This window comes from Panthera tigris, chromosome F3 (genome assembly GCF_018350195.1).
Source record: "Panthera tigris isolate Pti1 chromosome F3, P.tigris_Pti1_mat1.1, whole genome shotgun sequence".
NCBI lineage: Eukaryota > Metazoa > Chordata > Mammalia > Carnivora > Felidae > Panthera > Panthera tigris.
In genome coordinates this window covers 7937664-7950304 of record NC_056678.1, presented here as the reverse complement: position 1 = coordinate 7950304, position 12641 = coordinate 7937664, and the positions used below count along the sequence as shown (strand labels likewise).

General features: G+C 41.4%; 1 protein-coding gene across 2 annotated transcripts in view; it reads right to left on the bottom strand.

Moving 5' to 3' along the window:
* PLD5 (phospholipase D family member 5) overlaps nt 1-12641 on the bottom strand; it is a 339966-nt gene that overhangs the window by 156097 nt on the left and 171228 nt on the right. Inside the window, exon 4 of one of the 2 annotated variants that reach the window (XM_015535224.2) lies at nt 3112-3223. In XM_015535224.2, the coding sequence (XP_015390710.1) occupies nt 3112-3223 (112 nt within the window). Of the gene's footprint in view, nt 1-3111; nt 3224-12641 lie in introns of those variants that run through there. The other variant, XM_042976136.1, reaches the window with a different exon arrangement.

Genomic DNA, 12641 nt, shown 5'->3' with positions numbered 1-12641 from the left:
TATTTTGCTCATGGTTGAAAAACACAGCCAGAAATAAGCATTGTATTAGTAGTATAAAACCACATTGCTGTGCTTTTACCAGCATGCAGTTTGGGGGGGGGGGCGAGTTTCCAAGGCGCTAGCTGGGAGGCTTGAACAGAGAGAGGAGAACATGAAGGAAATACTCCCCCACTGCCCACCGCAGCTACAGAAGGCAGCCGGTGACCCAAGCCCTGTGAAGGCAAGTATGGAGGAAGGAACAGGACTCAGTGACAGTCCCACATCACATTAGATTGCCTGTGAGGCATCAGGCAGTGAGAAGCCATTTCACACAGGATGCTCATTCAGCTATGAACATCACTTTCAGACTAATCCTCTGCCCAAGGCTATAAGCTGATAAAAATGCAAAAACAAAAAACAAAGATGAAAGCCGTGAAGACATCAATTTGCACATGACATATCTGAAAAAGGGTTAGAATCAAAAATCCACAAAGAATTTATCAAACTTAACAGCCAAAAAACAAATAACCCACTTAAGAAATGGGCAGAAGACATGAACAGACAATTTTCCAAAGAAGACATCCAGATGGCTAATGGACACATGAAAAGATGCTCAACATCACTCATCATCAGGGAAATACAAATCAAAACCATGATGAGATATCACCTCACGCCTGTCAGAATGTCTAAAATTAACAACACAAGAAACAACAGGTGTTGGCAAGGATGTGGAGAAAGGAGAACCCTTTTGCACTGTTGGTGGGAATGACAACTGGTGCAGCCACTCTGGAGAACAGTATGGAGGGTCCTCAAAAACCTAAAAATATAACTACCCTGAGATCCAGCAATTGAACTACTATGTATTTACCCAAAGTATACAAAAATACAGGTTCAAAGGGGATAGATGTGCCCCAATGTTTATAGAAGCATTATCAACAATAGCCAAATGTCTGTCGACTGATGAATGGATAAAGAAGATGTGGTGTCTATATTACTCAGCCACCAAAAAGACATCTTGCCATTTGCAATGACTTGGATGAAGCTAGAAGGTATGCTAAGTGAAATAAGTCAATCAGAGAAAGACAAATACCATATGATTTCACTCATATGTGGAATTTAAGAAACAAAACAAATGAATATATGGGGGGAGGGGAGAGAAGAGAGGGAAACAAACCACAAGAGACTGTGAATAATAGAGAACAAATTGAGGGTTGATGGAGAGAGGTGGGTGAAGGATGAGCTAGATGGGAGATGGGTATTAAGGAAGACACTTGTGATGCGCACTGGGTGTTGCATGTAAGTGATGAATCACTGAATTCTAGTCCTGAAACCAACATTGCACTGCACATTAACTAAGTGAAATATAAATTAAAAATAAGGAAGAGTTCTTGGGTGGCTCAGTTGGTTAAGTGTCCAACTCTTGGTTTGGGTTCAGGTCATAATCTCGCAGTATATGAGTTCAAGCCCCTTGTTGGGCTCTGCACTGACAGTGCGGAGCCTGCTTGGGATTCTCTCCCTCTCTCTCTCTGCCTCTCTCCTGTTCCCACTGTCTCTGTCTCTCTCAAAATAAATAGATAAAACTTTAAAAAAAATAAGGAAAGGGAAAAAAAAAGACTTACATGGCAAATTTAATTCTATGAAAAAAAATTTATGAAGTAATTTCCCACAAATTTCAAGGGTTGGAAATCACACAGAGTTATGCTCTCTGATGCAGATGTGCAGCCTGAGAGGCTGGGAAGGTGGGAACTCAAGTAAAGAAGGGAGGGGAAGGAAGTGTGTCAGCTAAGCCAATGTACTGCGTCAGATGCTTATGGTGTGTGTGTATATGTGGGGTATGTGTGTATAGGTTGTGTGTGTGTGTGTGTGTGTGTGTGTGTGTGTGTGTGTGTGTATGGTAGTAAATGCCATGGGATGTTTATCTGCAAATACAGGCACCCAGAGTTAGCCCAAAGTAATCCATTCCTAACAATGTGTCAGATAATGGATTTTATCTGAGTGGGAACCCAATCTCACATTTTTTAAACAGGAAAAGTAATACATTTCTAATTCATTTTAATCCACTGTTTTTCAAAAAATATTATGCTGTGCTCAGGTGGCATACCAAAGCTTTTCAGGCCTAACAGTATCTCATAAGTTACCTTGACTTTCCTTACACAGAACAAATACTACACATGTGCCTGACCAAGCTTATGTCTTCTATGTATTTATGTCTTTCTGTAGGCTTTATCGCTTCCAACTTTCCTTCTGCAGAAGGAAAGACCACTTGGGTTCACCCTTCGCTTTATAGTCCATTGAATTTTCCAGAAGGTGTTTTCACTTAGCAGTCTGGGAAAGATGACAAGCAAAAGTGCCCAGCATGTTTAAGGAGCACACACACGAGATGCAGTGTCATCAGGTAACACTGACACTCACTGGGGCCAATGCCTTGTCTTCTCCCGGGGACGCCGGGCAGCTCAAGCATTTTCACTGGCTCACACCTGCCATGTCCGTTCGGACGCTTACAGTTCAGAGTAAATTCAGGGCCAAAATTTTTATAAAGCCATAAAAACTATTTGGAAGTGAGTTCAGTTAGTCAAGACAAAGCAAAATGAAGAAAGTAATTTCATAATGATTCCCCGTCTTCATGGGATTTTGAGACAAAGTGCAGAGTGGCCTATGAATGATGTTCTCTGTGGAATTATCTCAGAATTCATGAATTAGGCCAGGTTTCATAGACTCCTCCATCTGACTATATTATTTTAAAGAAGATGTTGCACGAGGAGAACTTCCATTTGAAGGACAAGAGGAAAACAGCAATCCAATGTTTGTTCAAATGAGAAGTGGCTCTTTAATCACATCACAGAAGTGTTCGGAGAGGGAAAGATTCTTCTTTCTAGTTAATTATCATTTAATGGCCAGGGGATTATTTTGCATAAACTAATATGCAACAACACTATTTAAAAACTCCCAGTAGTATTGATTAATTAGTTCTCTCATTTAAAGGCGGTAATCAGGCTATTTTTCAAGGGAGAAATAAGAAGTGTATTACACGCAATGTGTCAACTATAAAAAATCATGTATTATTTTAAGCGAAATGAAAGACATCTTAACAGAATCCCTAGGGGTAGAGTAGCATAGCAACCTTGGCCTTACCCTTTAATCTCAAGGCTTCTAATACCTTTGAGTCAGCTGTTACATCACTCACTAGCTTGATTTCGATATTTTGCGAAGTCAGTTGGAGCAGCTTTTCGAAGAGACGTTGACCCTAGAAAAAAATATTCAGAGACAAGGAAAGTCAGAAGCCCTGCACGTATGCTATTTTAAACAGGTATAAATAAACTTATTAAAAATTGAAATTATTCATTCAAATTTTAAAAGGCAAGCACTTCAGCAACTGATACTCATGTAAAATTGTTTCAAGAGTTACATAAACACAGCAGTAGCAGACACAGATTATGCTTTCTTGAGTGCTATGCAACCCCACAATTCTTGCCATCATAATTTCGACGCTACAGGGCAAATCTACCCTTCTTTTACTTTTTCATGAATTCTGCATTACCTACGCATGAAGGGGCAGCAGAAAATATTAGACAGTTGTGTTTGGGCTGAGACAGACCTGGATGCAAGCTGGTTTTCCAGTTTATAAATTGTGTTTCTGAATCTCACTAAATCTCCAGCTTCTTTCTCAGTAAAATGCACATAATAATATTTACCATAGAAGGTTTTTGTGAGAATTAAAGGCATTAGTCATAGGTAAGTACCCTTCCAGTGGGAGCTCTTATGGGGAAAGTCAGGGTGATTTCTCCGTGATTTGCCTGCATTCCTCTTCTGGTTTAAAACCTGTCTGACTGAATCCAACTAATGTTCTTCCTAGCACTCTGTAATTACTAGCACAATCTAAAACTGATGAAACAAAAATACAAAATAAAAAGTGAAGGTTTTGCTTCTGTAAGATTTTCACAAGCATTAAATTTTTATTGTAAGTTTTACTCTCCAGGAGCCTCTGAGTAGAGGTTGGTCTGTAGCCATCATATCATCTCAGGGAGTGGACTGCAAGCCTGTCCTATTTATTTCCCCTTGTGTGTGTTCATAGCTTCCCTCTCTTTATCATAAAAGGAAACGGTCTTCTTTTATTGATTTTTCAGATCTTTGTTATTCAGCCACAAACTCAAATGCCTTCCGGGGTCAGACAGGCAATAAGGCTTGGCTTTTAATGGCCCCCAAGTGGCAAAGTCTTATCCTGCTTTGATAAGAATGGGCCATTAATGGGGCGTCTGGGTGGCTCAGTCACCCCATCCAGCTCAGGTCATGATCTTGAGGTTCTTCAGTTTGAGCATTGGGCTCTGTGCTGACAGCTTGGAGCCTGGAGCCTGCTTCAGATTCTGTGTCTCCCTTGCTCTCTGCCCCTCCCCTGCTCCTCCTCTCTCTCTCAAAAATAAATAAACATTAAAGAAAAAAGTAAAAGAATGGACCGTTACTAATGATTACGTGCAGAGGATGGAGACTGAGAACGCAGAACGGAGGAAATGTGGATGTAGTGTGTGATTCCTGCAGTTCAGCCTCAGAAAACAGAGAAGGCAAAGATCAAAGCTTAAAGCTTTGGAGGGTAAGGAGGAGGGAGCTAGGGCCACCTGGCAGGCAGGAGTGTCTGGCATAAGTGGGAGTTGTGCCCCACGGCAGGCACAGAGGTTTCCGTCTCCTCTAACTAAGTGTGCTAGCCGAGGTTGCCAAAGGTGGAGCTCATGGAATTACTCTGCACCCAGAGCCTGGAGGCAGGCTCACAGCAGACCAGGTTTCCTAGGAGGCACTGAATGAGGGCAGCGGACTGTTGTCAACTGCTAATTTAAAAGAGGTGGAGTGGGGAGTGAGAGAGAGAAACATATGGAGAGACAGAGGACAGAAGAAAGAAAACAGGCTGACTTGCAGATTGCAGGGTCCATGTAGATTTCAGGTTTATTGCACGGAGATAAGGGGCTGGGCAGTGAGAGGCTCAGATACAGGCCAGAGGGACATCCAGGTGGGGGGCTCTGTGGTTCTCCTGCAGGGTTATCACCAAGATGACCTTCCTCATCAGCTCGGGCTCTCCACTGACGTGCACTACGATCTTGTCACACACCCTGGGATGCTTGGTGATGTCTGCATGGTCCAGATTTCTGGAGCCCAGACTCATGGTCATCATATAGTCATACAGATTATTCGTACTTTTCCCCTTCACACAGAGAAAAGGCTTATATGCTTTGTGTTTGATGAGACTCACCAGTAACGAGCTGGTATTTTTACACAAATGCATTTTTTTTTTTTTTTTTTTTTTTGGTTCTTAGTTCACAATGTATTTAGTACAAATGAAACATAGGAGATCTTCTAACCTATCTGTATTTCTGGCTCTGTGCCTTAAACTGATTCCCACTGTGTTATTTTTGTGAACACCAGAAATCTCAAACATGGATGAAAATAGAAACTCCCAAATCTACAGATACTGGCAGACTGTCATTAAATAAAGCTTATTTTTACTGTTAGTATGTGCTGATTACTTACACCAAGGATTCTTAAAATTGTTAATTATAGTGCTTATTGTAATGAACTTGGGCCTGGGGGGAGCTTCTCTGTTTTCAATGTCTTACCTTCCTATCCACACATTCTGGCTAAGACATCAGAATGTAGTAAAAAAGGTGTGAAACACCTTCTCCATGCCGAGATCTGTAGTAAGGGCTACTGTTTTCTGAGTTAAATCTACTCACTGTATTGTTATAAAGGGATACAAAAGCCCCCTGGTTTTTAAACATCAGTATGGTTAACTCTTAACACAGGTTTGAGCTGCACTAATCCACTTGTACTCGGATTTTTTTTTTTTCAACGTTTTTTATTTATTTTTGGGACAGAGAGAGACAGAGCATGAACGGGGGAGGGGCAGAGAGAGAGGGAGACACAGAATCGGAAACAGGCTCCAGGCTCCGAGCCATCAGCCCAGAGCCTGACGCGGGGCTCGAACTCACGGACCGCGAGATCGTGACCTGGCTGAAGTCGGCCGCTTAACCGACTGCGCCACCCAGGCGCCCCTTTTTTGACAAATATTGCACAGTCCTGTATATGTGTTTTCTCATCCTTATGATTTTCTTAATAACATTTTCCTAGTTTACTTTATTATTCACATAACATACAAAATATGTGCTAGTTGGCTACTTATGTTATCACTCGGACCTCTGATCAACAGGAGGCTTAATTAGTATCAGAGTTTTGCGGAGTCAAAAGTTTATGTGGATTTTCAACTATGCAGGGGGTTGGTACCCTATTAACCCCTGTTGTTCAAGGGTCAACCAATTTAAAAACTTGCCCTTCCTGGTGAGAAACAGTAGGGCCACATTTCAAAATTAAATGAATCCTCTTGAAGATGTCAGTGGCTCAGGCATGTTGAGCAGTTTAAGCCAATTAAGCCCAGGCAGCCTGCCTAGAGATTGGAGTATGAAGTGTTGAGGGGGATTAGTTAGCCACCCAATACTGTCCCTCCTTTACCTAAAAGGAAGAAGCCACTAATAATCTGATAAAGTCAAATATCAGTGCATTTAAGGGGCCCAACAAGAGAAAAGATGCTTGAACACAGTGGGCATTTGATGATACCAACAACTCAAGAAGACAGAACTAGAGCTAAAACACAATGTGAGTATTCAAGGACAGGTAAGCATGGCTGGGACTAACACTCTATGATTTTAGAAGTAAATTAGAATAATAATTAAAGAACAGCATAGCCACTGTTGTGACCCAAATCATTGGTCTGAAGACCTCAAGGAAGAAATACCTCTAAGTGCACACACATACGCATGCACACACACAAAAACATAAGGGTGACAAGGGAAGAAAAGGGTGATAGATAAATTGAGGATATTTAACATGTGGCTAATAGGTGTATTGGAAGACAAAAAGAGGTAAAAAGAATAAGCTTTCAAGTAACAGAAGAAAAATTGTCCTACCTGAGGCAAGACCTAAACCTACATGTTTTTTTTTTTAAATATGAAATTTATTGTCAAATTGGTTTCCATACAATACCCAGTGCTCATTCCAACAGGTACCTTCCTCAATACCCATCACCCACTCTTCCCTCCCTCCCACCCCCCATCAATGCTCAGTTTGTTCTCAGTTTTTAAGATAAACCTACATGTTGAAAAGATAATTGAAGATGAAGGTAAATGCAGTGCGGAAAGACACATTTAGGTACATTCTGTGACACTGATCAATAGCAAAGAGAAAGAGAAATTCTTAAAACCCGGCCAAAAACAAAACAAAAACAAAAGCTACCTATCAAGCAAAATGGATCAGACTGGCATGGAGCCAACCATTTGCAACACTAAGTTGGTACATGGTGGCTACAGACTATAAAATAAAAAATAACTAAAGCAAAGGAATGCTTTACTCAAAGATTTTACCCACCAGGGTGAAAAAAAGAGAAATATTTGCAGATATATACAGATTTAGAAACTATATTACCTACATAACCCATATGAAGGACATATTCAAGGAAAGAATCTAATTAAACAGTAAAGGACACTAATCACCATTAAGGAGGATGAAAAGGATAAGAGACAAGTGATGAGCAAGATGATATGGATTATGTGTTTGATGTACCTGGTAAATAAAGATTCTTGACATAGAAGAGACACATTACAGGGGAAGGTCTACTGTTCTACTGAGAGTCTATTACGTGATTCTCAGTGGGAGGCACTATTACCCTAAAGGGGATGAGTTTGTTCACTGTGTGCATGTGTGTGTAAGTTATTCTTTTTATAAATAAAACACAGATATATATACAATAAATATGCAACATATCTGTGGTATTAAAATCTCATGGTTGGGGGGGTGCAGGTTTAGGGAAAAAAAACGTCTAAAAAGTCTCCTTAGTAAGGTGATAGAAAAAAGAAGATTGAGAAACACTGGTCTACAACAAACAGGATAAAGAATCTTAGTAAAAATTAGAATGAGAGTTGGGAGGGCTTAAAAGAGCTAGATGAGAAAGAGTAGGCAATTATTCTGTGATGGCACAATTTATGGAGCAGTGACAGTTATAAATTGGTATGTACCAAACAACATGGCATCTAAATATATAAAGCAAAGGCTAACAGTAATGCAATTAAAACACTACAACAATATAATACTTCAAAATATGTCTTTCACAAGTGGGTGACCTAAAAAGGAATAAATGAGAATATATGAAAATTAAATAATATTATCAATAAACTTGATTAGGTATATACATTTATACATATTTCTCATTTTATATATGAAACCCCTCAAAATAATAATTTGCTTGTCTGTAGAACATCATGAAAATCTGTTCTGTAACTGCCATTAAGAAAATTTGAACAAGGGGTGCCTGGGTGGCTCAGTCAGTTAAGTGTTTGACTCTTGATTTTGGCTCAGGTCATGACCTCACAGTTCGGTTTGTGGGTTTGAGCCCCGTGTTGGGCTCTGTGGTGATAGTGTGGAGCCCGCTTGGGATTCGCTCTCTGCCCCTCCCTGCTTGCACACTTACTGTTTCTTGCTCTCTCTCAAAATAAATAAACTTATCTTTATATATATATTTACATAGCTTTTTTTTTTAAAGAAAGAAAACCTGAACAAAGTTTAAGGAAGATGTTCTACCAGCTTCATTCTTTGATCATAATCCAAGAAAATGAGAAACAGACAATTAACAAGCAACACATAAAACAAATCATATCTACTTGAAAATTTAACTTACTCAGATTATCTGTACATCATAGGAGAAAAGAAAAGTGAATTTCTGTATTCTCTGGAAAGCTATAACTAGGTGGGTACTTCAGAGCAAAACCATGAAATGAGGCAATATCTGGTGTCAGGGAAATTTATAACCATAAATGTCTACAGCTTTATAAAAAATATCAAGTCATGCATAGGAATGGATAAACACAGAAGGGAACTTAATAGAGAATCCAGAAATGGTGCACACAGGATTATATCAATAACAAAGGCACTGTTTTAATTCAGTCTGAAAAAGATAAAGTGGTTCAATCTGGCACAATTGAAAAGACCCCTATATTACACCACTTAGAAAAAATATGTTTTCAGGGAAAATAAAAACATATCAATAGTTTCAAGAAAATCTATGCAAATATGGACAGGTATGTTCCATATTCAAGTAGGGCAAACCTCAACCAAGCTATAGGAGGCTAAATAATGGTCCCCAAAACGTCAGGTCCTAATCTGGAATCTGCAAATTTTATCTTATTTGGAAATAGAATCTTCACAGATACGATTAAAGATTTCGAGATGAGGTTATCCTGGATTATTATCTGAGAAGGTCTTAAATGTGATCAGTGTACTTGAAGGAGAAAGGCAGAGAGGCAGAAGGGATTGGACACACCCAGGGGAGGCTGCCACCTGGAGACAGGGCAGAGGTGTTTGGAGATGCCAGCCTTGGAGACTGGAGGGATAGAGCCACCAGCTAAGGGGCGCTGGCAGCTTCCAGAAACTGGAAGGGGTGAGAAGTGTTCTCTCCCAGTAGTGGGGGCTGCTGGAGCCTCAGGACAGAGCACTGCTCTGCTCTGACACCTAGGTTTCAGCCCAGGGAAACTGATTTCAGACTTCTGCCCTCCGGAACCAGGAGAAAATAAATTTCTGTTGTTGTAAGCCATCTGTCTGTGGTGCTTTGTTGCTCTGGCCACAGGAAGCTAATACACAAGCTAGCTACATAGAAGCAATAAAAGATATACAGAATTACCAAAGTTAAAAAATTATACAGAAAAAGATACCACAAAGTAAGTGCAGAAACAGCAAAAATTTGGAATAGTTGCTATGTAGATGAGAAGAAGGGAGGGGCTGATAGCTGTACTCTACAAAAATGCATACAAATTAATAAGAAAAGACCAAATGCCCAATCAAAGTTGGGCAAAGTGTGGCTATTGAACACGAAGGATGCTTCATGTAGCCAAAGAAATCACAATGCAAAGCAATATGGACATCTCTCTTTGTAAGCAGGAGACTGGAAAATATTTATGAGTGGCAACCTTTACTCCCATCGATGATTTGGGGACAGGACATTCTAACATTGCTGCCTTCCACTCAGTAACCCCACAACTAGAATGCATCCCAAAGACACATAAGCACCAAAATGTGTGTGTGTGTGATTATACATCTTAGGTATGCTGTCACCCACTGATGCACACATATATACACACATACATATACACATGTATCTATATGTGCACATAAAGTTTCAATCAAAGTATAAAAGGGTGGATGACTGATATTAAACGATTGATGACACAGTTACTAGAAAACAAGACTAGGATTTATCTTAAGCCATGATGTCCTTTTAAAGCAATACACTTGCCTTGATTTTTTTCTTTCTTTTTTTATATGAAATTTATTATCAAATTGGTTTCCATACAACACCCAGTGCTCATCCCAACAGGTGCCCTCCTCAATACCCATCACCCACCCTCCCCTCCTTCCCAGCCCCCATCAACCCTCAGTTTGTTCTCAGTTTTTAATAGTCTCTTATGGTTTGGCTCCCTCCCTCTCTTTTTTCTTTTTTGATTTTTTTCTTTAATTTATGATTTAAGAGACAAAACCATATATGCATGGATACCGTCTTGACTCAATTTCCTATTTATTTAGCCAATTAATTAAATTATCTTCAAGATTGATCACTTATTTACTTACTATCTTTGCTGAAATTTTCAGCACTAAATAGCTGAAAATTTTTTTCATTTATTCTTAAGTTCATTTATTTTTGAGACAAAGACAGCATGCACGGGGGAGGGACAGACAGAGATGAAGAGAGAGAATCCCAAGCAGGCTGCACGTTGTCAGCACAGAGCTTGACTCACTCGAACTCACAAAACTGTGAAATCACGACCTAAGCCAAAACCAAGAGTCATATGCTTAACCAACTGAGCCACCCAGGTGCCCTTCTTTTTTTCACTGAGAAAAATTACTGAAATTTTATTTACTTACTATACTTACTGAAATATCTAAAGATTGCCAGGGATATAAATATATTATTTGTACATTTGTCATCATCAGCTTTTATTCTCAAATAAAAGGACCCCCAGAACAGGGAGAAGTGTCTTTTAAGCAATTTCATTCAACACATTTACTGGATGCTTGCTAAGTGCCAGGACCTTCATAAGTGCTGGAGATAAATGATAAGTAGGTAAATACAGCCCAGTGTGTCAGATGTCAGGGTCGAGACCTAGAGACAACGCAGCAGGGGCACTAATAACCCTAAGGCACAGCCTAAGGCACACAGGGAAAGTTCCCCAAAGGAGGGGAGGAAAGAAAAGAATGTTCCAGGTGGGGACCTGAGGCCTGAGAACTAAGTAGGAGGGTCTCGTAAGCCTGGGCGGAATTTGGTCCATGTCTGGAAAGCTCCGTGGATCTCCAAAGGATTTTACATACGGAAGCACATCATTGAATTTCTGTTCTAAAAGAAAATTTTGACTGCAAATCGGAGAAGGACGGGTACAGGGCAGGGCTGGAGGCCGAACACAGCAATCAAGTCAGTATGTGGTCCGGTGAGAGACACGGAGTTGTGTCAGTGGCAGCCAGAACGACGGAAAGATCTCATGTGTCGCCAAGATGGCACAGTGACAGACTCCATGGCGAGGTGTGGGCTTGCGGGAGACAGCACTGCCAGGAAAGGTGGCCAGAGGCCCCAGCAGCTCTCTGGACGTGTCTGCGGGACATGGAACTCCTCATCTGAAGGGAGAAGATGCTGGCCTAGGAATCAGCTCACCAATGTCCTGAGGTCATGGATCAGTCACAGCTTTGGGAAGTCAGTGCCATCGGCCCCCCAGCTGAGTGGAGAACACTCGTTTTGTGGGCCAGGAGCAGCAAGCATCACCCGCCTGGTGCCAGGGGTGAGTATCTGCTATGCAGGCATGCAGCCTGCCGCTCCATTCATTAACCCAGGTTCCATCCCACTAAGGGGCTTAATTATTCTGAACAGTTCCTCATCGAGGCCTTGCCTAACAATGGTAAGATATGCAGACAGTGGGTAGCAGCACAGCCACCCCCCGTCAGGGGCAGATAGATGAAGAGACACGAATGAGCTCATCCTACCAATCATGGGCCACGAAACAGCAAGGGATTAATATCAGCAGTGGCATGTTTGAAACAGGGACCTAGGCTCTGAATTCCTACAGTAGCTGGAAAGTAGCTTTGGGGTTCTCCAGCATCCACTCCGGCTGCAAAGGGCAGGTGGACAAGGTCATCTCGGCAGTGTGATCGGCTGTGTCCGGAAAAGTGTGGACGGCACGGCTTGTCAGCACCGCTGTGCAGAAAAGGCGGGTGTGATGGGCAAGGGAGGGATGCATGGCATACGCCAGATACTTCAGCTCTCCCACAGTCACTTGTTCTGAGGGGACAGCGGGCCCCACATTGAACGGAGACAGGATTCCTTCAGATCCTTACTCATGACAGCCCAGCTCCCCCTGTAACATAACCATGAGGGTGTCCTAACACGCTCCCTGAAAATCCCTCCATCTGAAGAAAGAAGCCCAGCCTCCTTAGCCCTCTGACCCTACCTTTTCTATTTTTTTAAAGATATTTATTTATTTTGGGGGAGAGCGCAAGCGGGGTAGGGGTAGAGAGAGGTGGATAGAGGATCTGAATCAGGCCCCACACTGACAGGCTGACAGCAGTGAACCCGATGTGGGGCTCGAACTCACGAA